General features: G+C 41.7%; 2 protein-coding genes across 2 annotated transcripts in view; both read left to right on the forward strand.

Moving 5' to 3' along the window:
- The first annotated feature begins 129 nt into the window (after positions 1-129).
- LOC108031836 (microtubule-associated protein futsch) lies at positions 130-5,295 on the forward strand. Its single transcript, XM_017105585.2, has 8 exons — positions 130-261; positions 337-832; positions 890-2,197; positions 2,283-3,984; positions 4,045-4,683; positions 4,751-4,893; positions 4,958-5,066; positions 5,125-5,295. Coding segments are annotated over exons 1-8 (4,464 nt in total). The 5' UTR covers positions 130-259; the 3' UTR covers positions 5,190-5,295.
- A 21,336-nt stretch (positions 5,296-26,631) lies between these two features.
- Positions 26,632-27,182, forward strand: part of LOC108032117 (dopamine D2-like receptor) — a 31,136-nt gene continuing 30,585 nt past the window's right edge. Inside the window, exon 1 of the mRNA XM_017105950.3 lies at positions 26,632-27,031. Within this exon, the coding sequence (XP_016961439.2) occupies positions 26,632-27,031 (400 nt within the window). The remainder of the gene's footprint in view (positions 27,032-27,182) is intronic.

The raw sequence follows: 27,182 nt of genomic DNA on the forward strand, positions 1-27,182 counted from the left end.
TGCAATAAAAATAAAGCTTGCACAATTTGGCTAAAAATAGCTATTTTAATCATTTTTTGGAATGCTCGACAGCCCTGTTTGTTCAACAGTCTGGCAACGTCGCCCTTAGGCGCGTCTTTAAAGGTTTCTGGCAACACCAATAGAATGGCGTCGCATCATTTGATTAATTAGAATTTTTGTGTGAAACTAGTGAAATAAGTTGTGTTTAAGTGCAGTAATTTATGTGAGAACCGCCAGGAATCACGTGATCATAGCCAAAATGTAAGATCCCGATCATGGATCAAAGAAGACCATGAAGAGAACTATACTAACGCGGAGAAACCCAACTATTTCCAGGTCGAAGCCCCAGAATGATGACACTCTGGAGCTAGACGAGATCCTCAGCCAGCCGGTGAAAGACAAGGAGCGCTTTGCCGCCTTCATGCTCCGCAAGTTGGCCGAGAACAAGCCTCCGCAGAACGGGAATCTCTTTGGTAACTTCAAGCTGGACTTTGACTTGGATTTTGATGGACCACTAGTCAAGAAGGCCAAAGTGCCAGAAGCTCAGCCTACAGTGCTGCGGGAGTTGCCCAGTGCAACCGGTGCCGCCCCCCCTCAATCCAATAAGCCTGTGGACCAGGCATCCAGTGAGAATAAGTCACCGCTGTTAACCTCGCCCACTTTGTCGCCCAACCATCGGCGATCCTTGCGCCGCAGCGGAAATGTTCCGGGCTCTGATAAACTACGTCGACATGCCATCCGCCGGCGATCCCGGAGCTGCGGACGCCAACTGCTCCCGGAGTTCGAGGAGGCTGTCAACCTGACCCGCAGCCTATCCAGTCCCGTAAACTTTGTAGGTGACAAACATCTCCATAAATTTTTTAATCTAATCTGAAATGTAATCTTTTAGGTCCCCGAAATCAGCAGCACACCCTGCACAGATAAACCTAAACAGGATGATCTGAAAACTGCGGTAAACCTATCAGACAAGTCAAAAGAGCCAACTGAAAAACAGGCGGTGCAACCCGAGAAGCCAGCAGAGAAACCTGTGAAAAAGTCACTTCCACCCGAGGTGAAGTCCCCTGCCAGGACTTCCATTCTCGCCGCTGAAATTGAACAAATTTGCAAGGAACGTCAGAATTCGTTTTACAACAATGTCCTGCAGCTGGATTACACTGGTCGAGCACCCTATTCACGTCCTTCGACCCCGCCTTCACCATCTGTAGCGGGCTTGCAACGTACCTACACCATGAAAAAGGGTCCAGCTCCGGGACAGCTGCTGCTTTCGCCTTCAAATCGCTTTAAAACAATCATCAAATCACCAGTGGTGAAGCTAAAGCGGACGAATCACGAAGTAACAGTGCCCGACACACCACAACGACCGAACCATGAGCCTGCCTGGCAATCACAGCCACAACCGGAGTTCGTGGTGCCGGAAACTCAGCCGCAGGATTTGGGAGACCTGGTGCAGACTCTGTCGAGGAGTGCCAGCGGCCCAATTGTGGTGATAAATACAGCCAATCTAAATCAGAGCGTAAGGCGAAATTCTGTGCAGGTGGAAACTCCTCGGACATCTCCGGTGGTCAGGTCATTTTCCCAACCGGTATCTTCTGCCGAAAGATTCACCGCGCCTCCTCCCCCGGAAACGAAAGGTCAAACCTCGCGGGTCGTAGAAAATTTGGACGCTATTGTGACCGATGATGAAAGTGACGAACAGCCCAGCACTGTGGCATTGAATCTAGCCCCGCCAGGCGGCAACACAACTCGCCAGCGACGCTTGCGCAATAGCAATCGGGTTCGAGCTACTGCCGATACTCAGGAGAGTTCCATGTGCCTGCTTAACCTCCATCGGTCGGACAATACCAAGAAGTCCAAGCCCCGTATGACGACTGTACCGCTGAACAAAGCACCCAGCGCTCCCATCAATGGCGAGCAGTTCGCCAACGAACTGGCCCGCATGAGCAACTACGAGATTTTGGATCTGCGCAAGCGTATATCGAACGAAGGTGTTCCTTTAAATGGGCATAAGCGCCGTTCGGAGATGCTTATTCAGCAGGAACTGCTGCGAAGAAAAATGATGGACGAGCGTGATGGATTGCCCAGAGAACGATCCACCGATGATTCAGAGGAGGAAAATATTTCGGTAACCCGAAGAACCCGTAGCAGTAAGCGAGCAGAGAGGGGCCGACCGCGCTCTAAGCGCCGGGATCCTCCAATGGTGAGTTGTCTTAGGAAATAAATATAAATCAGTAAACTCATATTCAATTTTTATTTAATTTATTCTTCTCGATTCCAACCCGCAGACAACGGAGCTTAAGAACTATTTGGGTCTTTCCACCACTATGGAAACTCGTCGAAAATTATCCAAGGAAGGCAAACGAAGTCTTTACACAAAGGGGGACTCCCACGTTGAGGATTATGATTCGCCTTCGCCGGAAAAGATGCCAAGGCTAAGCAAAAGCATTCAAATTGTTCCGCCTCCTCCTGTTTCCCTGCGCTATTCGAGATCGATGCAAAATCTGCGTCGCAGTACTAGATTCGATTTCGACGACATCGTAATGGATGCGCCTCCAGGGTTTCATAATACTACAAATAGTGAGACCATTCCAATTGTTCCACCGCCTCCAGAGTATTTTGTAAATACACGAAACAGAAGCACAGTTGGACGTAAAAGCCAAAAAGAGAATCTTGTTGCACCGCCACCGGAGTACGATGAACAGAGTGAAGAGGATGAGCAACACCAAAGGTCCCATGGCAGAGCCAGATCATCTCAGCAGGCTATTGGACGAAAGAAGAAGGAGAACGAATTGGTTCCACCTCCTATCGAATACATTGAAGAACCGGAGATCGAAGCAGTTAAGGAACAAAGTTGCAATGACGAAATATCAAAAGGGTCGCAGCTTAGTTTGCAGCCGAGACAGAATGGACAAAAGAGTAAGAAAGACTCAGTAGTGCCGCCTCCGACTGAATATATAAATCCATCGAAAAACGGAGATGCAATGGAGCAGGATCGTAACAATGAGCCACCAAGAGGATCGCTGAAAAATACAAGAAAAACTGCTGAGCACAATGCGACAAATCGAAATACGGAGGACAAACTAGAACCAATTGAACTACCGGAACCGCCGGAACATGACAATGACGATACCGACAGCGATATCGAGCAACCCAGGAGCCTGAGGAGCATAAGAAAAAAATGGCACAACCTCAAGCCAAGTGTACAAAAGGCGAAGCAGAACGGAGTGGTTCCACCTCCAATAGAAAATAATGGCACCCCGGATGATGTTGAAGACGAGGAACGTGAAGAAGAAGTGAGAATGTCCCAGGGCAAAGGCAAAGAATTTCAAAAGAAAAAACTTTCTACAGCAAAGTTGCAACAGGATGAAGAAGTGCCACTTAGATTTGAATGTATTCAAGGTTCCGATGAAAAAGCTCAAAAATCGACATTGACACCAAGTGCCAGTGAAATTTCATCTATCAAAAAGAAACGTAACAATCGGAGTGTATCAAGAAGCAAAGATGTTGATCAGCTACCCAAGAGTTTATCCAGCTCGCATAATGATCGGAGTGTATCAAGAAACGAAGATGTTGATCAGCTACCCAAGAGTTTATCCAACTCGCATAATCTCTCAAATAAGGGCAAAAGCCCCAACCCAATTTCTCAAGAGGAAGAGATTATCGAGAGATCGGAACAAATGGAAACACTGCGCGTAAACACTCCCACTCCTCCGCTAGCTGGAATCTCAAGGGACCTGAGCAGCAAAAATCGAACTGTCCACGAGACTTCATTAGATGATGACGATGTGCCCAGCACGAGTCGAGCGGCTCTGGAAGCTCTGCATCGTAGTCAACGATTGTCAAAGAACAAGCCCCAAGATGTGACGAACGATGAGGCGATGTTTAAGAAACCAGTAGCACCGGCCCCTCGTGCGAGAACCAAAAAAGCAAAGTCTGAACTGGACAAGTTGAAGCTGTTGAAGATTCCGGTGAATTTGGACGAAACCTGTAAGAATATTGAATGATTTTAATATGCTTCAAAACTATTAATATTTTTTGTTTTATTAGCCGGCGTAAGGCGTTCCAAACGTGGTCATGTGCCACTTCAAATGAGCTGGTGCCATACTATGGATCCTTGGCAGTTTGACTTCATGAGTGGCTACAAAGAGCCTGCTAAAAAAAACTCAAAAGGAAAGAAAGCAAATTTGACTAAAACGAAGAAATCCAGTACCGCAAAACCGAAGGTAGCCGAACAAGACAACTTAGCAGCTAACCGGGGACCATTGTGCAGTAGTACACCACGAAATGCCGAAAGAGGCTCGGAGGCAATGCCAAATTCGGAATCTCTTGGCATCAGTCCCTTGGCGTGGGAGGATACGGCCCCATCAGCGGTGCAAGCAGTGGTTAAAAAGGCGACCAAGAAAAAAGGGAGTTCAAAAAAGAAAGAGGAAGTTGTGCAAACTGAAGTACAGTCGGAGCCCGATACGGAGCCGGAAGAGGCCATGCCATCTAGCGTAACTCGCTTCAGAAACGATCACGACATGGACGCGGAGACGGAGCCAGCCCCAGAGCCACAGCCCATTGAGCCCCCGGCAACTCCTTCCAGAGACGAGCAGGAGGAAGCCTCTATTCAGCTGATGCACTGGCTGCGAGGCGTCCGCGATGGCCAACCCACTCCTGGCAAGTCAGATGAAAACGCGAGTGTCTGTAAGTACTAAGGATGTTTATGTATTAATTAATTTGGTTAACAATTATAACGCTTTTGATTTTGTAGCTACTGCGAATGAATTGGTATTCACTCAGGTAGATGGCATTGACTACGCTTTTTACAATACAAAAGAAAAGGCCACCTTGGGATATATGCGATTCCAGCCTCACCAGACTCGCAACAAGAAGCGCGCAAGAGTCCATCCTCTGGTAAGTAGTTAAGAGGTTTCTTTAGTGTATAGTTTTCGAGTTTTTAAATTTATTCTGTTCTTAGAAATTCATTGTGCAGTTTGGCGAGTTTGCCGTGCAGACCCTGGCCGAAGGCGACGACGAGGAGGTGCATGCAGTTCTACGTGTTGGCGACATGATTGAAGTAGAGAAGGGTAAGATGTCACCTTGAAACCAACTATAAAAATTACTCATTAATTTGCTTCCTTTTAGGCACCAAATATAGTATTCAAAACGCGATAGATGAAGTGGGTGTCCTATTGGTTATACGCACGTAAATTTTGTATTTTTAATTTAAAAACTTAGAAGTGAGCTGAGTTATATTTTGTACGTTTTCATTGCGGAAAAGAAAAATAAAAAGTGTTGTTTTGTTGAAAATATCAATCGTTCGTTCTATTATTTTGTGCTCCACAAAGTCTTTCAATGGCACAGAGAAAAATCCTATCCATTGTCCCCGTGACTTGTGAGTGCGGGGGAAGGGTTTGATTTTGCAGTCTAAGCTGTTCAGAATTTCAAGTTAATTTCATTTCCATTTTCTTTGAAATTCACAATTTGCTCGCCGGCGATGTCGATGACAGTGGAGACTTCAAAAGCGAAATGGCAAACAGGCGAAACAACGCTGAAAGAACAAACAAGCAGCCAACTCAACACCGCATGCAACTTTCGAAACACTTTGCACGTCTGCTTTGTATGGCAATTTTTTAGAAAAGCACACACAATAAACACACTCGCAGCGGAACACAAACATAAATTCAAAAAAGGAAATTAAATCAACAGAAACTTTTCCGGCAGGTGTGCTTGTCCTTGTGCTGTGCCTGCATCCCACTCGTGGCCAGGAGCAGCGTTTAAAATTAACACAACACCGTCTGACATTCATTACAGCAGTGTCAAGCCTTTGATCATCGCACGCGCCCCCCTCGATTCCAAGTTCCATTGAAGATGCACTGAGAGAAAAATAATAAAAAATGTTCATAAAAATATGTCCAATATATATAGTTAAAAACAAAATTACTTATAATGGCTTCTATTGTTTTCTGGTTTATTTTCTTATATTAAGATATATTTATTAAAGGGTAATATTTAAAAAAGTCTAGTATTTTATAATATAAACAAAATAATTTCAAAATGTTTTTACTTTCCACTAATTTTTCGAAGTTAAATTATGATTATTAATTCTTTTTTAAAAACTTATAATATTTTATTATTACTATCTAACTCGTTATTTAAGTTAAGTAATTCTTCTTAAAATATTTTTCGCAGTGGAAAGTGACAACAAAATCGGAATTCCTCAGGACTCGCTCAGGTGTGGGCGGGCTGAAATCGGCAGCTGGACTCCACGCCCACCGCCAAGTGCAGCTCGTGCATGCCAATCAGCGGGATACCTGTAGTGTTCCTTTGAAGTCCTGCACAAGTTCTGTGGAACGGCTGCTCCACCGAGAAGGTGGGGTGGGAAAGATATCCTAACAGGTGGGCAGATGTAGGTGCCTGGTTAGCTGGATGGCCAACCAGTTGCTCCTTTTCACGTTCAATTTCCATTTACTTGACGGCAGGAGTCTACAACACCCCTGTAGGCATGCCAACAGCGAGGACAAACATTCACATACGACGCTAAGAAAAAAAGGGGTTCTTAGGGTTCTAAAAATTCCCTGTGGAAATTTACTGAGCTGGTTAAATCCATTTCAATAAAAAACTGCTAATAGTTACTTTACTCCTATTTAACAAAATAAACCGATTGTTTTCTTAGAACTCATTTTAAATTCTTATAGGTGTGATATTTCTTTCGGTGTACTTGCACTTTGGAACCATTCCAGAGGGGGCTTCGAAGGACAACTAACAGGTGTTTATTGGGAAATGTTGGTCAGACACATTTTTGTTATAAAGCGTCTGCTGGGTCTACTGTATATACTCGTACTTTATGTGGTCAGTATATTTTCAGTTTAACAAACTGTTTAAATTAGGAACGACGTGTCCTAAATTGGAAGACAGGTCAACGAAGAAAGTGACGAAGCCAGGAGGATAAATGCAATTCCGATTGATTAGTCGTAATTCCAGGCTTTCACTTGCTGGCAGTCTCTCTTGCTTTCAGCCATGAGCTGCCATAAATTTTATTTTCTATGTGAAAAACCCCACCGACTGCAGAACTTCGGGTCAGAGTCTGCAGCCAAAGTCTATGCTGACCCCATTCATCTTGCTCTTGGCATTGTTTTCTGTGGCGTTGAAAGGAGATATCTGTTATCAAGCATACGCCGGGTATGGCCAGCCCACCGGGGAAAAAGGTGCTCATGCATATTTAAAAAGTTCTCGACGTGAGTATGTGGTTTTTTGAGGGGGTGTCAACAAATCCATTTTATAGCTGGCTAAGAACCCCGACATTGCTCGGATCGGTTCACATGCATTTGCATTACGGACCAGAGTCACAAAAGTTTTTTTTTCGGTTTCGAGAGTGTCTCGTCTGACTGCCAAATAAATAGACCCATATCAAAATTTAATTTTGCCGAGGGTCAGCCGTGTACACTGAGTGGAGTTGAGCGTGCACAGACGGTCGTTCACAAATATAAAAATATTCCTCTGGCCGGTTGGGTATATATATCTTCATTTATTTGTGCCTTAAAGAGCTGGCCACAGGGAATTGGTTCAACATAAATTCCTATTTAATTGCGCGCCCTGCATTCGATTGAGGGAGGAAGAGCAGTTGGTGAACACGTTAACTTAAAGTCTATCATGATGGTAATAAGCCCTAAGAATACATTTTTAGCACTATAAAATTGAATAATTTAATTGTTGTTCTCAGTTAAAAATATGGACCTAAATGATTTAATAATTTATAATTAATTAGTATCCGTTCATAATTCAGTTTTATTTGAAAAGCTTCTTAAGCCTTAATAATATACATCTAATTATCATTTCATTAATTGCTCAAATGGATAAATCATTGCTCATCATGAAACGAGGTAAACAAGAAAATAAATTTAATGTGTTTAATTAAGTAGGCATGGTTAATTGGACATTTCATTATATCAATCACCTGTGATTGATGGCTGGACGGTCAATGCCAAAGCATTTATGCATATATTTATCGTTTAAATAAGTGCTTACTCATATTTTGGCCAAGTTGCAGCCGCAGAAGCCACACTCACTAAATCGACCACATAATCTGACTACCTGTGACATGTTGCTCCTCCCAAGCGCTCGCATTTTGCGTGCCTCGCCAGCTTTTTCACATGGAACACACAAACGCTAATTAAGAGCAGCTGCAACGCTCATTGCATTTGCGGTTGATTAGAGCATTGTGTCCACCATCAGCTCCCTGGCAAAAATTCTAAATACATGCCAGTGTCAGGCCACCGGTCGCTCGGCGGTATTACCAGTGCACACTGTCCAAAAAATATAATTTGTATTAACAAAATATAAGGTTCTGCATACTGATTTTAAAGTAACGAAATGTTATATTTTATTAAAATATATATTTTTCGAATAATCAAGAATTAAAACTTGTAATAAATGGTCACGTACAACCGACGTTCCTTACACGTAATCTATTTTGCTTAAGGGAGAAATTAGGAAAAGGCTGGCTCCCATAATTTTCAGATTTTTTTGAATAATATTGAAAATAGATATATATATTTTTTGGTAATTTCTAATTTTTCAGTGTTCCCTGCCCCAAATTAGCTTTGCATTAGAAGTGCAGCGGCGTACCGCTTTCGGTGGCTCCCACGATTTTGGTGTAATGCTAATCAGGAGAACATGAAATTGGCCCACTGCAACCGACGGCTACATCATCTGATTAACAGGTTGTTCTACAAGTGGCCTGTTTTATTTTTTGGGCCCTTTGAGTCTTTCGCTTCGCCATTCATTTTAATTAATGTTGGTTCTGCTCTTCATGTTTTTGCTGACCGTGTTCGGCGAAAGTAAATTATTCAAATGAGTTCTCGTTTTGCATTGAAAAGGGTTTGATTTTCGGGGTATGAGCATAGCTGACCAAAAGACGTTTCCCATTTGCGGTCAGCGCGGCGGTGTATATATACCTAAATTTAAATGAATTCATGTGTGTCCCTTTGGCATAATGAAAATGTTGGAGTTTGAGAAGCTTTTAAAGTCGTTATTCCGCCTGCGAAAGGCTGTCAACCCAAGAAGGGTTTTCGGATTTCGGTCAGGGGTTGATGGCGCAGGCTTAATAAAAGGACAAGCTTAATGTGTTTTTGTTTCTTTTAAAATATATATTTTTATTTCAGCAAATACGCTTTTTTAAGAACTTTTAAATAAGAACACAATTTAACATTTTATACAATTGGGTATGGAATCTTAAGTAATTTATGAACTCAATAAACTGCAAACATATCTGAGCCCATTTTCCTAGCCTACTTTTATGGGCTTCAAAAATCGTCAAGGCATTTCTTTCATTGCACCCATTTACATTCAATTACGCAAAGATTTGAGGTTCATCGTGCACGGCCACTCTAATGCAAACGGAAATGCAAATGGAAAACTGGGATATTCTAAAATTGGAATCGAACGGGACTGCACAGCGAACTCACGGATTTGGCACGTGTCCAGATTCATTTTTCGAATTTGCGCTGAGATAAAAAAGTAAATATTTGTAATTTGATTGTGCAGCGGAAATGCATCGTTGCATTCGAGTGGTTTATGCATGGCAGCATTTCAGTTTCCTGTCGACGATAAATGCCGCATTAGGGGGCGTGCAGCCCCCCATCAATCGATGAACCGAAACATAAACACACAACTTCAATTTGCCGAAAAATATCGCTCTGCCCCTGCAGCCATAAAAACCACTCAGCCAGGACCGTTTGGGGACAGGACAGGCCAGCGTCGAAAGTGCCAGCACAGCAGCACCAGGAGTCGCCTGTGATGATGACCACGACCTTTGGACGGGCTCCGGCGACCAGGTGCTGGTCAAGTGTCCATCCAGAGTGATTTCGTATGTAAGATGCCCACGAACGTGTGCAAAAAGGCTGCATGCAAATTGCTTGTCCAACGGCCCACAGCCTGGCCAGTGCCGTGGGTGGTGGCCAGGATGGGTTCACGTCGCCTAGACAGGAGCAACAGATAGTTTTCCCGGCTTCCAGGCGGGGAAAGCCGGTCGTCAGTTGGGGAAATCTACGCATGCGCAGGGGGAAATGAAGGGGAAATGACGGATAGTGGGCCTTATAATGCTCTGGGACTCTTAAACGGCCTAAATTTATCTTGGTTAATATTGGCTAATAATAATATTGGTCTTAATTAGCACTGTCTACAGTATACATGATTAACAATAGGTATTTTAATAATATTCATAATCTAAATATTTTACATTTGTTATTTTTGTTACATATTTTATTTTCTTCTCAACAATTATAAAATATTTTTACAATAATTTTTAAATAAGAAACACTAATTTGTCTAGAAAGCAGGGTTCTTAATAATAAGAGCAATATATTTCTTTCTCAAAATACCTTTTTAGGTTTTTGAGATGTATTTGTAAAGTATATTTTTTTTTTAGATTGACTAAAAATTGAAGTAACCTATACTGAGAGAAAATTGTCGGTGTAATAATAATCCTTGTAATTTGAAGATTTTTTTTTATTAACTTAGTTACTATAGTTTCGTAATTAGGAACTTGAACAAGAAATTCCAAAAAGGCTTTACCTGATTAGCTTTTTAATTTATATCTATTTTCATCGTATTAAATTCTGAGAAACAGCAAACAATATAGTCCAAAGCTCTTTATTAACTAATTTCCAGCGAATTTTAATAACATGTTTTTCAAAGGACCAAACAGCAGGAAGATAACCACACATGGGCAAAGCCGTGGCGCCCACTCATCAGCTGTTTTGGCCCTATCAGAGCAGCTGGTGCCGCTGATAAGAGACCACCTCCTCGTGCCACCTGCCCACTGGAAGCGGAAGGCTGCAACTGGAAGGCAACCCCCATCGGCTTTTGGCCCACTGTCGGCTGCTCGTCGGCTCTGCTCGGCCGCCTGCTTTTGGCCACAGTCGCAACAGTTTGGCCAAAACATCCGCACATTTCAGTTCCTGTACGGCGTTGCACGTTGACGGTATCAACGGCTTCTGAAGCGGAATAAAGTTGGCGGCGGTTGCCAACAAGTGACGTTTTCAAACACGATTGGTAAAAGTGCTCAACAGTGCTAACAATAATTCGTAAAGGGAATTTTTCTGTAAATTGTGCAACAACAATTTTGAAACAGAATTAGTCTAAAAAGTGCTACAACCATTTAAATAGATTTTTGGTTCGAAATTTAACTGCAAGCAGTGCCTAACGCGGCGTATACGTTATATTAATAATTCATTTGCCTGAATCGAAACTGAAGGAGTGTAAATAAAACAGATTGTTTGTAAGTCATTATATTAAAAAAGTATTTAAGTACTAACTTCAATGATAAGAGCACTATGATGATAAAGGTACTATTTTATTTAATATTCCTATTTCAATATGTGAAAATAATGTTTGGCCTTAAGTGGAAGAACGATTCCAATAAGACAAAAAGTTAAAAAAGGGTTTCCAAGTAAAAATGTATATTAGCTTAATAATTCTTTAAAAATGTATATCTTTCCTTAGTAAAAGTATTACATAAAAATCATTTTGAATTCAGTGAACTTTTTTATTCCTGGGACTATAAGTAAAATGTAGGCTAATTTACTTAAAATAAAATAAAATGTAAATACAAGTCTTAAAGATTTCTAATCTTGTACCCTTTGAGAAACAGATGAACTCATTTAAACAAAATAATAACAAATGCTATCAGAAAATCACAAACATAACGTTCAAAAATATAACGTTCTAAAAGGCACCAAAACATTCAACATTTGTGGATTTTATTTAAAAAAGTTATTTTTCCCTTCCAACTTTCACTATTTTTAGACACAGTAAATAGAGTTTGGTTTCTGTTTCTTAAGTCATTTTATAATTCACAAGTAATGAATATTTTCGGTCCCTGTTTTAAAATACAAAATACCCATTTGATTTGTTGCCTGCGAGTATGTAAGCTTCTTTTGTTGCATAATCCTGGTTGTACCAATTTCGGGTGAATGGGAAATATGTGGGTGCATGGCTGCCAGACCTAAGTCGAAGGACCTGGCAAGGCTAAATAATGCGGAACCACGCCAACAAGTCGGATTGCATCCTTAAGCGCAAAATGCCGTGCCATGTCAACGGGCCAGGAACAACAAACCACAATATTGCGAGACCATTAAAAACCTGCAAACACTAAAAACCCCCAAAATAACAATAATAATGGCATAGCCCTGGAGGGCCGGCCAGAAGAACTGGTGGGACTGCAGGAAATTCACTTTCTCCAGCGACAAGCCAAGCAATTTCTTCCTTTTATGTGTCGAACTCGTTGAAAAACCACCGAAACGGGGCGTGGCAGTGGGGGTCCGCAAATGCATTTTCGGCTTTTCCCACACTTTTCCGCCATCATCCCCCTACCATATACCATCTACCATCCACCTCCTTCCTGTTTTCTTTTCATTTCGCTCGGCTTGTGCCTGCAATTTGTTTTTCAATGACTTTGTAATTGAGTTAAAAGTTTTGTTCTAATTTCGCCTGTACTTCTGACGGAATTTCAATAAAAATAAAGTTTTGACAGCTGCCGAATCGATCCGAACCGAAATCAGAGCGATAGCCGCTCTATAATCTTATATATAATATCTCGCAGAAACACCACCATCCAGTTGATTAAATTATGTGACATGAGCTTCATAAAACTCGTTTGTGGCTCAATAAATTAAACAATTAATGGTCCGGCGAAGGACATCAATGAAATTGCAGCATCATTCCTCAAGCGGCGGCCAATGAATCCTCGATAAGGACCAAGGATGAGCCGAGTTCGAATGCGAGGCGGACAATTAAAAAAAAAGCTCATAAAAGGAAAAAACGAGTAAACGACCGTCGAACAATTCACAGGCGTAACCAAAACGAGCAACGTCATCCGGACAATGGCGGGAAAATCGTAGGCCATCAGCGCTCCATGTCACGTTTTTTTTCCACGTCCGCCCCCCTGTTTTTCCTCTCTTTTCTCCTCTGCCCCGTGCACTTTCTCCGCTTTCCATTCGGCCAGTTATAAAGGGTAAAATTTTTAATTAAATTCTCGCTTGAATTAGCCCCGTTTCAGTCACGTGTTAATAATAATAATCAAATGTCCAAGACAACTTCTCGGGCGTAATCATCATCCCGGCCCCGCCATCCCGACCTTATAGAGGGTATGACGCAGACTACCGCCCCCTTTCCTTTTGGGGGAAAATCCAGCACAGCGAGTAAAACTTACTACGGCCAATTGATTTTTTCTGCCGCCGTATTTTGGAACTTTTTGCGGCCTCTATCCGTTTGGCTTGAGATTTATGGCCAAAGGCTTGATCGGGCGCAGGGCCACCCTGATTAAAATATTGTTTGACGTTGGCCTGTTGTTGATTAAGGCCAGTTATGGGCGTCCACAGCGGTGGGTTTATGGCAAACGGCCACTGGCAGCCGGCAACTGGCAACTGGAATAACGCAGACGGGCTTATTTATACGAGCCTTTATTGACAATTGAGGTAGGTGCCGAGAGACAATATTGTTGTTTACGCCAAAAATATGTCAATGTTGCTTTCATTGCACGGCAAACAATTAGGCTCTTGCCTATCCAGAGTTTCGAGTTTTTTTGTCAAAAGAGAATTTGTCATATTTAAGGGTAATATTTATTGAATAAATGTTATATTTAATATTTATTAAGTATATCATCTGGTAATAGATTAATAGTATTTTCAAAATTTCATACCCAACTTAACAACATTTCTTTAAAGTAAAAATTAACATAAGCTGATTATTTCTTGAAAAGTAAATGCCATTATTCACGAAATACCATAATGTTACACGGTAATTTTTAAACTGGTATAAAATTCTTCGAAAATAGTTTATTTGCTAATTTACAATACAATGGTTGTATGCTTTTCCTTGCCTCTGCGTAGAACCCAACTATTTAGCCACTTTTCTTGTCATTGAGTAACTTTGGGTAAAACTATGTCAACAATGTGGGCGGCGCTATACATTTGCATATGCGCTTGAGGAAACGAGAAATTCTGTCTAGCCACCCACTCTTTCGGCTGTTATCAAAATATTTTATGACAAAATACTGGGAAATACTCTAAAATGCCGCTGCTTTCTTCGTGGAATTCGTTGATATCCTTTATGCAAATATTTGAGCAGTAATGCCTGACAGCGGAGAAGGAGCTCTGGGCCCCTCCTGATTATCACGGCGCTTGAGACAGAGGCTCCAACTTTAAAGGGGGCCTCAAAGTGCCCACCTAGCCGGATCCCCCATTCCACACCATACCATTACCATGTCGTGGCATCACCCACGTACCCACATAAGCATCGTTGGAAACGCCGCCTCGTCCTTGTCGCCGTGTTTAAATCAATTTACGCGCGCTTTGGCATATTTAGTGGCATAAAACAGCACAACATGCTGCCGTGAGTGGCGGCATCGCGAAGGGGCTGCCTGCCCCATCGAGGGAAAGCGAAAGTGAAAGCGAAAAGTGCCGTTGACAGATTTTTCTCGTTTTCGGCTGGATGCCATCGCCATCACGCACTCCGCGGCAAATGGGCTGGGGGAAAAGCGGGCTCTGACATGCCGCAGACACTGCAAAATTTATGAATGTAAAAAGAAAATACGGGGAAAGCGACATGGAATGCGATGCCTCGCAGGTGGAGCTATGTTGGCCAGAAATCCGAATGATATGCTATATATGCGACACGGCAGTTAATTAAGCTGGAATATATTTGGCTTTTATGTTCTTTGGGCGCGTGATTCTCCCTGTTGCATTTAAATGTCTTCTACGCCGTTAGAATGTTAGAAATAAATATGTTTCAAAAATATAAATAATGAAAGAAATTAATAAATTGAGGTCTCTAGTGGTCTAATTTAATAGTTTATTAATAAGATGGCTTAGGCCATCTTAGGATATATTTAATAAAATTAAACTAAAGCAAATAATTTACTCATTCATGCTTCTTGTAGTACTTTACAATACTAAAACAGTATTTTTATCCTTTGTGCTAGCAACTACATTTGTTGCTCTGCCGGAATATTAAACTTTGTTTATTACAGCAATAATAATTAAATTATTGATGGCATTCATGGGCTTAAATTATTTATATTTTCGCCGAAGCACGCTTTACAGCTAATGAACTGATAATTGGCCGCGGAATGAAATCCCAAATGAATAAACAATTCCCGCTTAATAGTTTCTGAGAACGTGCCCATTCAACTTGCTGGTGGAGAAACTTTAGGGTCTGTCCTTACACACAGCTGATAAATAGCATCTGCAAACTAAAATTGATTGAATACAAAATTAAAGTAGAATAAATTAAGGGAGAATTTCGTATATGAGAAGCCAGAAGGAAATTCCGAAATAAGCACATGGTTATGCTCGTGTACATATTTACATATTGATGGGTTCAATTAAGTGCTTGGACGCTCATGGGTTCAATTTGCTTAGGCCATCTTAGGCTACGCCTCCCACCCTCTAAAACTTTTTATTGCCAATTTTTGAACCTTTCCCTTTCCGGCTTATTGTTGTGGGCCTAAGCCACAGCATAAATATTTAAATTTACTGCCGGGCGAGGAAAATTGATAGGATTTAATGGCATTAGACTGGAGACAGCCTCGCCACCGATGCTGGCGATTTTGAGTTCCCGATAAGCCTCTCCATAATGCGATACTACGACTGCATATGTGAGATTATGTGCGGGTGGGGGGTGAAGTGTTAACTCGTCGAAACTCCCACCCACTGGGACCGCCCCTCATCTAAGGCTTTGATTTATGGCCCGCACATTTTGGGGCTCATTAAAAAGCCATAAAGTGCTGCCATTAGACAATGGCCCCACAGATGCAAAGCCCAATTTGGACCAATAATGGCTTCATTAGCTTAAGTGTGAAAGCCCCCTGAAGAAATGTATAACAAATATAAAAGTATTTTCTATAAAATGGTCAAAAATTGTCTTTCCCAAATACAAACGAAATATAAATAAATAATTTTTACAAATTCTTTTTGACCACTTAAATCATTCAACTTTCAATTTGGACCAATAATGTCTTCATTAGCTTAAGGGCGAAAGCCTCCTGAAGAAATGTATAAACAAATATAAAAGCATTTCTTATAAAATGAGCAAAAATTGCCTTTCCTAAATACAAACGAAATATAAATAAACAATTTTTATAAAAGCTTTTTCCCCACTTAAATCATTTAATTTCATAAAATCCCTTTACCATTTGATAACACGGCGTCAAAATAAATATTATGATACTCAATTCGTTGGAATAATTTCATATGTTACAATTTTAGGGTGCTAAGCCTTTTAATTCACCATTTCAAAGTGTAAATAATTTTAAACAAAAGCCTTCTGCCAATTTCGGTCATTAAAATCCATTCATTCACAATATTCCTCACCTAAATACACTTTCCTTTGCATAGCCTCCGTTTAAACACATATTTTGATATTCAATTCATTGGAATAATTTTAAATGGTGCCAGCATAAATATTTACAAATACCTCAAATGCAATCCTTGCAACATATCGATTTATCACTGTGTTATCACTCTATCTAACTGCAATTCACAATGTTTGCCACTAAACGCTGTGCAAATATTTCAAATTGCACTTATCAGTATTTGTTGCCATCGGTTTTATTGTTGCGTACTGGTATATATGGCAGTTATTATTATCATTTGTGCTCTTACCGTTCGCTTGCTGGCGTCGATTTCTGACGTAGGTTTTATGGCCAGCAATTCATACTACCACCTCTCCCAATCCCATAGCTTCTCCCACTTTTGGCCAGGTCCGTGTCCGTGGGGCTGGAGGTTCCAGAGGGGAAATCACAGGGACAGCATTTACAACATGCATGCGAATGCCGAGTGCCAGCTATTTGCCGAGCTGGCAACTTAATTAAAAGGCCAAGCCGGGCCAAGCACACAGTTGGACAATTATATTTGCCAATGAATATTTGATTTCATTTTAAAACTGCTGGGGATGGTTGGGCGAAGGGCAGAACATTTAGAAATTGCCACCATGTAACTGCAAATTTAATGACTATGACTATGGCTTCTCGTATCCTTGAAATGCAGAGGCGAAAAGAATACTCTTGAGTATGCAGCTCACGTTTGCGGTGCGTCATAACCAAAATAATTATTTAGTTCGGATGAAGTTCTACGCTCATAAATAACTGCCTAATTGTTGCCATACCATAGCATGTGGTTATTAATTTTTATTAGCTTTTTGTGGTTTCGAATCCATGACAAATTGCCTCAAGAATGTGTGCTCTGCGGACCTTGGCAGCGCCAAGTGTGCATAAAATAAATTCTTTATGGGGCACTTAACAAACGAGATGCATTTGTGCACATCGATTCATTCGAAAATGTATTTCTCCGAACTTTTCCTGACTGTGAAAGGGGGTTTCTGAGTGCGATTCGAGCTCGTGTGTGTGTGGTAAGTACACTTCGGATGCATTGTTGTGAATTTATAGGGGTGCATGGGATTTAAATGTAAATGTAAATGGGTGCACAGAAAAAAAGAAGGCCTCAAAACAAAAAATTTAAGGTGTAGAAAAAACTAAATCCTTTTTTAAACTTTAGGATTATTTGTATGCAAGGATAACGCTGTCTTAACTTCAAACACCCAGATTTATGTGATATAATTTTATTTTTTCAAAAGCTATAGAGCAAAATATAGGGGATATGTGACAAAAGACTTTCTTTTCCTACATATCTTAATTTTTAAAATATTAAAATTGTTCCCAGTGCAAGGACGCGTTTGTACAATGTAGCTGCAGCTAGAAAGTAACCAAAATTGTGCAACGACAGGGAGGACCTGGTCGCAGGACATTTTCCTGCGAAACCCAACCAAATTGTAGCGATACATGTTGCATTCGCTAGTGCGAATGCCTTGCCACATTATTCATATGGTATATCGACTGTGGGCAACCAGACAAACTATGTGGTTAGCTCCCCGGACTGTTATTCCTGTTTCGATTCGGGTTCGGATCCGGATTCCCTGCTCCGACGCCGCCGGCTGCAACTTGCGAGCATGCACAATTGATTGTCATGATTGCCTGGGAGCCAACATTGTCGGCTGTTTACCGCTGTTTGTGTGTCCTCCTGCCGATGTCTGCACTTGTTGTGGCCATAATTGAATTTTATGGCCGCTTATTTTTATTGCCACCCCCTAACGCCCAAGCCCCCTGCTGCCCCTGCCGTCCCAATCCACTCACAGCTGCCAATTTATGACACAAATCGAAATCGACTCAGGCTTGTGCGGCGGAAGGGGGCTTTCTGTTTCCCCACGGAGTTATATAAATAATTGATGCACGCAAATAGGTAAATATGCCATCAAAATTTGCTACGAAATTCGTGTCCTGCAAGGTAATGAGGAAAATTGGGAAATGCGGTCAGCTGTGGGATGGCTTATTCACTTCCTGTTCTCGCTGGCTACCATTAAATCCAATGAGGGTCCATCGGCTAACCCACTTAAGGAATAAGAATAAATCAATTACATTTAAGGCTTAACTAAAAATCGAAGGATATTTTTTATAGATATTTATGAAAATGTATGGATACAAAGTTGCACATCTTTTTTTATTCGTTTTGAATGTAGAATTGCAGTTAGTTTTAGAACTAAAAAATTATTTATAAAAATTCGTTGTTATGTCTGTCTTTATACTATATTTATTATAAGTGAATACACTTTTCTTCGAATACCTCTAAAGTTCTTATAGTGTATAATTTATTTTGTAAAAATAAAATTATTTTGTACTTGATTCAAATATTAAATATGAATTTCTTAAATTATTATAAATGCCTTTTTTTAATATCAGTGATTAAAAATATTATAAATAATATTCCTTAATAAATCATGAGCTATCATAGAAACATACCTACTATTCTTGTACGCTTTCTGTTCATATAACCAAAATACCCCTTTAGAAAGGGTATCTTACTCCCATTCAAGACGCATTTCGTGCAATTTTTCTTGTTTTGTCACCGAGCAAATCAATATAATAATTTATACGTGCTGATATTATACTGGGCTCGCCTTGGTCATCGTCGATGAAAACTTTCCTCTGCGAGCCTTGGGTTTTTCCGCTGGCATTGTGCTGCCTTCACACCTGCGAAGCCTGCCAAACAATAATATAGGACGCTACGTGAAGAATTGAAGCCAGATGTCCGTCCGGCCTAATAGTGAATGCGAATGTGGCAAGCAGCGGCAGGAGAGGCTTGGGATCGGGTGGGAAGTGCCCCGGCTGACCTAGACACACATCAGTGGACTCATAAATCTCAATTTGATTTGGGTTTCCCGCTCTTTGTCTCCGGGTTTTTCCGCCTTCGCACATTCGACGATTTTTGTTCGGCGCTCAGCTCGCCATAATTTATTTGATTTTCCCCGGGATGTCTTCTTTGGCCTTGACTCTTGTCGGCGAAATCCTCTTGTTCTTGGGAGGCTGTTTGCGTATGTCTGTCCTGGCCACGCCCCATTGTGCCCCAGATTGGGGCCGGGGGCGGTGTCCTTCTAATTGTTTTGCCATTGTCAATTTCCCGTGTAATTGCCTGGCAATTAGGCGGCAGTTAAATGAGCTTACATAACTCATGTGGGGCGTAGGCGTGGGAGTGGGCGTGGCCGCGCCGCGGTGCGTTTCCTTTTCTTTCGATCAAACAATTAACAGGGAAATCCAGGGAAAAGAGTAATGTCGCCTGGCCGCAACTTAAATTGCACTTTCCGAGTTTGCCACACACTTAACGAAAAAGAAAGAGTTCAAATAATAATGTATATTTATAAACTTTGCAGAAGCGAAAAAGTCTTTGATCAAGTTTTCCTTCTATTCTGATTATAATATGCCTATTAACCCTATATAATATTGAAAAAAAAATAGCAAAAGATTAAGGTCACACCAGTCCTATTTATAGTATTTATCTTAAAATATCCCATCCCTCAATAATCTTGTTTACTTGCTGTGTGCCTCGGGATGACATTAGCCCCAAATGAAGGGAGTTCCGATAGGATGGAGCCCGGCTTTGGTTAATTAGTTTAGCTCGCTTACTAATTGCATCAGCGAGTGACGCTGCTCGGGGCATTACGCCAGTGGAAACTGGGACCCGACAAGCTAATGAAATTGTCAATGTAACCACACGGGTTCCCAGGCACTTCGCACTTTTCCCACGCCCACGCCCACGCCTCCTGCATCCCGCCTGCGCCACACATTCGTGCCTTAATTGCCAGCCCTCTCGCATAAGAATTTAATTTATAGCCCGGGCCCTAAGCCCTGTCGAGCTCAAGGGTCGTCGATGTCTTCCGAGGGTCGAGGGTAGCGGGTTGGGGGCCGCTGCGAGATGGCTGGATGTGCTGCGCCTGAAACTATATCAAGGTACAGGGAAAGATGTCCCCCAAGATTATCATCGATTCGTTAGCTATTTATGCCGAGAGTGCCCCTATCAAAGGCTTGTTAGTATGATTTTTCTTACTATATCAGATCGATATTATAAAAGTGGGTTTTTCTTAAAATACCTAAGAGGGGAATCGTAAAACTTAATTTGAAAATAATAAAATAATAGTCTAAATTTATTATATAATAAGTACAGAATGAATCTTGCAATCTTAAAATTTATGAGTTTTTCTATTTAGTAAATTTAATTTATTAATATTATTTTCCTGAATAGATACAATCAAAAAGCTCCTTAAATTCTATGCTTTTTAAATTAACCTTAATTTTCGTAGTCAATTATAATACCTATTATAGCCATTTTAAATACTTTATCTTACTTTGCCTGTGTACATGATGGCCACAAAAATGTCCTAGCCAAGTTCCGGATGCGCTGCGTATTTTTTCGTCGCGGATGATACGGCAAGGCAGCAGTAAAGAAATCAATTAAGTATGTGCGACCCTGTGGCCAGTGGGCGGTGACAGTGGGCAGTGGGCGGTGGGCGGTGTTTGCTGCGAAGGCGATAGATAATAATGAACGATAAGTGTTAGAGTTGCCGCCTGCCATCAGTCACCGCCCATCCGGCGACCATCCCGGGACCCAGCAGTACCCATCCAGTACGCATCCAGCCACCGATGACTTGGTGAGAGTGGGAGTGGCCAAGGGGAAATCCTTGAGCCGTTCGAGAGCATTGTTTGGCATCGCCAGCCCGCCTCTTCATTTGTTGACTTCGAGCTGAGTGCATGTGTAAATTTAGCTAACATTTTAAGTGTCAACTTGCTATGACAACTAGTTGGGCTCCCGGCTCGCCCAGGAATTCCGTATCCGGAGGACGGGGGCTGGAGCCAGCTTTGTGTGATTAATGGCGCGCCGCAAAGTGTACTATGAATGGAAATATCATGGGATATTTCTGTTTAGCCAGAAACTAAAATGCTCTACCTTGGGGGCGTATGGAAATGTAGTGTTTCCTCGGAATTTCCGTAGGCCAAGGTAGTCATGCGTGTTGGGTTTTGAATGATTTATATGGCGTATAATGGCAAATGCTAGTAAACGTATTTCCTATTAACTCTAGATGACATTGGGTAAATCATATTAGAGAAACAAGCGAATGACCTATTGAGTTTCCTATGTTTTATAGGGCAGTATTTTGACAGTAGTAAGATAAAGTTACACCAGTTATTATATCACTAATATCATATCATATGTTCTGTGATAGAAAAGAGGCTTCTGTTAAAAGCTATCTTTTCCATTTAGTGACAGCTTAGAGTAGCTTACTTTTAACCAGGCTTTTTCCTAATGATTAGCGGAAAATGTTCAGGCTCAACTTTGCCAGGAACAACTGGGCCAGAAGACAAAACTGTTCCGTGCAATAGTCACCGTGATTAATCGTCGGCGGTGCTGCTTCGCCACAGAGGGTGCGGTTCCCCGAGTTGACGGAGTGAAATTGTTTTCGGCAAGCCGGAAAAGTCTAGTTAACGGAATATTACGCATTACATCAGCGCCCAAAAGTAGTCGACATGCATGCCCATAATTCCGGATGACAGAGTGGAGATGGATGGCCAAAATGGAATTTCGGGCTTCCCATTTGCAGGTGGGAGAGCGTGTAATATAGTAGGCTTTCCTGGCAACAGAGCTTGATAGTTCCAAAGAACTAAGCCCTTTGTTGGCTGACTAATTTGCCATGCTTCATAAGGAATTCATTACCATTTTGCAATTGAATTTCACAAGGAAGCAAATGTCATCAACTCCGCTTTTAACTTTAGCAGGCCGAGTTTAAAATTCAAATTTCATTGGCCTCGAAATTTTTGTGGGCTTCACTTTGCTTTGATCGCTGCCAGGAAAAATGTAAATGCTAAATAAATAAAGCGAACAGAAATTAAATCAAATTGCGTGCTTAAGCTGCCAGGGCAAATAAAAATACCGGTGCGACCGCACCTGTCTCAGTTTTCCATTTCCCATTTTCCGTGCATCCGAATACTCGTATCCGAGTTCTCCGAGCTTCCGAGTTCCCAGAGTTTTCCCCTTCCGCCCTTTTCCCCAATGGCCGCTTGTCGCTGACATGTGAAAGATATTTTAAAGCAAATATTTGCGCAGTGTTTGCGGTACCTTGGATTGTGTTTTCCTTTTTTTTTGTATCTGCCCCATAGGCAGCACCCGTTCGCAGAGCGGCTGAAACAGATATGTGGATGTGTGTGCGGTGTGCCTTTGGGCCAATTGGGCCGACGCGGCGTATGCGTGATGCGGTGTGTGCTCCCCGCGCTGGGAAGCCGGCAGATTACGCTGCGGATAAGCAATGTGCCGGGGGATGGGCGGCAGATGAGCAATGAGCATGCGATTAGTTGCACTCATCCCCTCCGGGCCGATGGACTTGGAATGGCATGCTGCCGGAGTGGAATTGAGTGGGGGCACTGATCCGATTGGAGGGTTCAGCTTGATTTTCCCGGAAGCAATGTCGATTCCAGAATTTCACTGAATGAATTTACTCCATAACATAGTTCTTTCAACGAACTTCGAGTGCACGGGAAATAGAGTGACGGAGTTACACTATCCCATATCTATTTTTATTGGTATATTGCTTTTCTCAGAAAAAAATAATCTGTTTATTCGCAAACTGTTGAACTGATAATTTGGTGAACGTTTAACAGAAAAATCCATTTTGAAGCCGCCTTGACCAATTGTTAAATTTGTCAAAACTATGTATATAAGAGATTTAATTTTTTAGTAGTAGTTGAATTCTTTAACCTTAATCTTAGGTCAAGCTTAGTTTTTGTTTAGTTTAGCTAGTGCAGGAGTATGTACAGCTTAAATTTACTGCAATCCGGCACTGAAGTCCTCTTAAAGAAACTTGAAAAGCACTACTATTTCCCAATTTTATATGCTTTCTGTGCCTTGACCGCATTACGTATACGCCCCCGACACCTGAAATTCGTGCCATTTACTTATTTATTGACTCTGACGGGGCGGCTAACAGCCGAAATTGACCCACATAGTCGGTTTATGTCTATCAATGGAGTGACAGACAAACAAAAGTCGTCTTGCCTCGCCTCGCCTCGCCTCTCCCCGAGTTGAGCTGAATTTTTGGCCCAGGCTGGCTCGCATTTTGGCTACCTTTCGCTGTTTTACGACTTAATGACTCCACCGGGATTAATATGACTAATGGTGCTCCGCTTTTTATTCGATACCTGCCCACCCGACCTCCCATTCGCGGCCCACAAAAAATATGGCTTTTCTGCAATTCATGTCCAGCGCTGGCCAGGAGTGGGAACTGAATAATAATTATGGGCTCTCGGGCTGACTTTGTTGGTTCTGTAATGTGCTGACATGCTATTTTTTGCCGGAAAAGAATTTTACGTTATTTATGTGAAAGGTGACTACTCTTTAATGGTGGAATTTGAGTGGGATGAGGAGACATTCCTGCAATTTTAATAAAAATTGTATTTAATCAACGAGAATGCATCACAGCATATTCTTTTAGAAAAGTAATTTTATTTAATCGGGCCCTTATAGCGAATATACTTAGCTATAAAATAGATTTATTCATTTTCCCTTATAATTATTAATGTTTATTTCTATTATTATGAATTTTTAAAAATTGATATTTTGTTCGTGGCTTAATTTACTGCACGATAAAGTTATTTTAAAATGTAATTTATAAATGTAATTTATAAATATTATTTATTTAGTGCTCCTCAATAATTATACTTTCCATTATAATCCCTTAAAATGCCAATTTTATTTTGGTCTTCGTTAAACCTTGTCCTTTAAAAATGTCTAATTATACTGTTAGGTATTGAACTTTTAAATGTGATTCCCTCCAGCTCCTGAGCCCTTCGAGCTGTCCCAAGAGCCTGTCGTGTGGGCTGTCTTACCAACTAATCTATAAATATAACTGTAGCAGCTGGAAATTTAAACACTTGACACCCACACAAACAAACACACAGGAACACTCGACACGCAGGGACCTTTGACCCATGTACCAGTACATTTGAAGTGACCGTTTGGCTGTCATTAGCCGGCTGCAGTGACAGAGCAACCGTTGTTGGCAACTACAAGTTGGCCAACAACGGGGCAAGCAAACAGTTTACCAAGGCGCCCGGACTTCGGCAAGGGTCAGCTGTGTAGCCGGGGCCAGAAGTCCTGAGGGGAGCCCCACTTATCTGGTGGCATGCATCAGTCAGTCAGTCAGTCAGTCGGTCGGGAAAATTAATTAACAACAACATTGACACTTGAGCATTTGGCAGGACGTGCAGACAGGAACGAAAGTCAACAAGGTGTTGTCGAGTTGAGGTCCCTTCCAAAGTTCCTCGATTAGCTACACTCCACCCCACCCACCGCCCAGCCATTCCTTCGATCTCAGCCAATGTTGTGTATTGTTCTGCAACGTTGAGCCTGCTGTGGTGGCTGCACGGAGAGAAAATATAGAGAGAACATAATATAAAATAAAAATAATATAATATACAAAAATTTAACTTACCGAATAGCATTAAAATTCGATTTTATGATACCTACTTATAAAACCAACTGTATTTTAACAACATTAATGGTAGTTTATTTAATTTCGTATTAGTAACAGTTTGTTGTGTTTTCTAAATTAGTAATAAAAATTGATATAAATTAAAGATTTAATACCGTATCTAGTAGAATCCCATTTTTCTCTCAGTGTGGCCCACTTCCCTGTTTGTCTGGTTGGGCCAGGAGCAGCTTCCGAAATAGGTCCCTTCCCTCCAACCTGACCACTCAAAGTTATGCTTCTGCGGCTGGGGAATTGTGTTATTTCTTTGTTTTGGAAATAAATTTCATGTTAGTGCTGTTTTGGGGCACAATACTCCACAGATATATGTGGTATTGTGGTTCCTGTCTGCGGTTTCCTGGCTTTTTCGGATTGTTTTGAATTTGGGTTTCGGGCATTGGGCACTGGGTATTGGGCATGGCAAGCCCAGCCCTTGTGCCAGGGCCTCTGTCTGTTGCGTGAAATATGTCTCAATTAATTATACATGTTTGTGACATACGCAGGCGGAGAATTGATTTGATTTCTGTTATTGTTGCTTATCACTATCGATTTCGATTATTCAAAGTCCCTTTTCCCCTGCGGCCACTGCCGATTGCCCTCAGTTCCTGCAAATCAAATGCAATTATGTCGTCCAATCGTCTGAATAGAGAACGGTGAATCGGGTAAACAAGAGTGGGCGGCGGTGGAGGTGGAGATCCGGATAATTTATGGCCGCCCATTAATTATTACTCATGGAGCTGTGCTATGACTTATCGACTTTAAGCCAATTGGGGCTAAAGTAACCAGGCCAACCCGATTGAAGCCAAAAGCCCACGAAGGCAGCTATTATGTATTTGTAAGTTAGATGGCCAGCTTTGAACAATACTTGTGTGCTGTAATACAATTTCTGATTGTAATTTAAGTCCTTCCGAATTCAATGGAAATGTAACCTGATGTTGTCATTGTAGTAAGTAAAACATTACTGAACATATCAAGATTACGGTGCATTCAAGGCAATTGTTTAGAATTTATGAATTAGAAGGCCAGCTTTAAACAATACTTGTGGCTGCCATTGTACTTAAGACGTAGCATTCAAACCTTTTGACACTTTATTGTCATTTATTTTGTTATTATACATTTCAGTTAGTTTCTTTAACTTGTATATAGTCACTGTGAAGCCAATACATTTAGTTTATTTATTGTATGTATATTATTACATTGCAACCCCATTCCCATAAAATATACATTTTTTGTTTAATACTTAAGGACACATTTAAATACATTTAAAAAATGATTAAGTTGATAAAAACATAATTAGTACAATGTATTTCTCATACTTACCCGAATCGTATTATATTTAATAAGGCATTGAATCAATACTTATTCCCAGAGAATATTGCCTATCAAAGTAGTTTTCTGTAATTTTTCCATTCTCTTCTTTCTCGATTGCAGCACAAACTTCCGGCAATCCCGCGGCATAAAATGTTTGCCACCAATATCCGTTCGGTTGCCGTAGGAATCGCAGAAATCGTCGGTCTGCCGTGAGCTCGTCCTGTCCTTTCGCGTATCCTGATCCCGCGTCCCTCCGTCATTTCCGGTGCAGGCGGTTGCGCCATTTTACATTTGCAATTCGAATCGAATCGGCGCGCAAGGACTTCTCTTTTTTTTTTGCTCCAGCCCCCTTTTGCTTTGCATATGCGAGGGATAATTAGCATGCTGCATTTCCAGCAATCAGACTAGAGCGTCGCACAATAGGAATAATAACGCGGAATGGAAGAGGATGTGTATGCCTCGCTAGGTGCCTACAACGACAGCGGCGGCGAGGATTGGACCAGCTCGGAGCACCTGGTCCTCTGGGAGGAGACGGAGGTGGAGCCAGCTGGGGGAAATGCCAGCAGTCGGCATAATCAACTGCTGTTGGCCAGCTGGAATATCAGCGGGAATGTCACCTCCACGGAGGACGTCCCCTTCGACGCCAACAACTACTGGGCCCTGCTGGCCCTCGTCCTCGTCCTGGGAACGGCAGCGGGGAACATCCTGGTCTGCCTGGCCATCGCCTGGGAGCGCCGGCTGCAGAATGTGACCAACTACTTCCTCATGTCGCTGGCCATCACGGATCTGATGGTCGCCGTCTTGGTCATGCCGCTGGGCATCCTTACGCTGGTGAAAGGTGAGTCCTTTTGTCCTTTGTCCCTTTCAAAGACCTGAGCAGAGGTATATTTTTTTGAGCCATGCCATTGTTGGCTGGCCGGCTAAGATGAAAGAGAAAAATATACACTTGAGTAACTCACTTGTGTGCAGCCAGATTGGCTTGTGCTAAT

This window comes from Drosophila biarmipes, chromosome 3R (assembly GCF_025231255.1).
Source record: "Drosophila biarmipes strain raj3 chromosome 3R, RU_DBia_V1.1, whole genome shotgun sequence".
NCBI lineage: Eukaryota > Metazoa > Arthropoda > Insecta > Diptera > Drosophilidae > Drosophila > Drosophila biarmipes.

Excerpts from the sequence above, each read along its gene's own strand:
- LOC108031836 (XM_017105585.2), top strand. Across the intron at positions 3,985-4,044 it reads GGTGAATTTGGACGAAACCT|CCGGCGTAAGGCGTTCCAAA; the intron begins GTAAGAATATTG and ends TTGTTTTATTAG. Across the intron at positions 5,067-5,124 it reads CATGATTGAAGTAGAGAAGG|GCACCAAATATAGTATTCAA; the intron begins GTAAGATGTCAC and ends GCTTCCTTTTAG.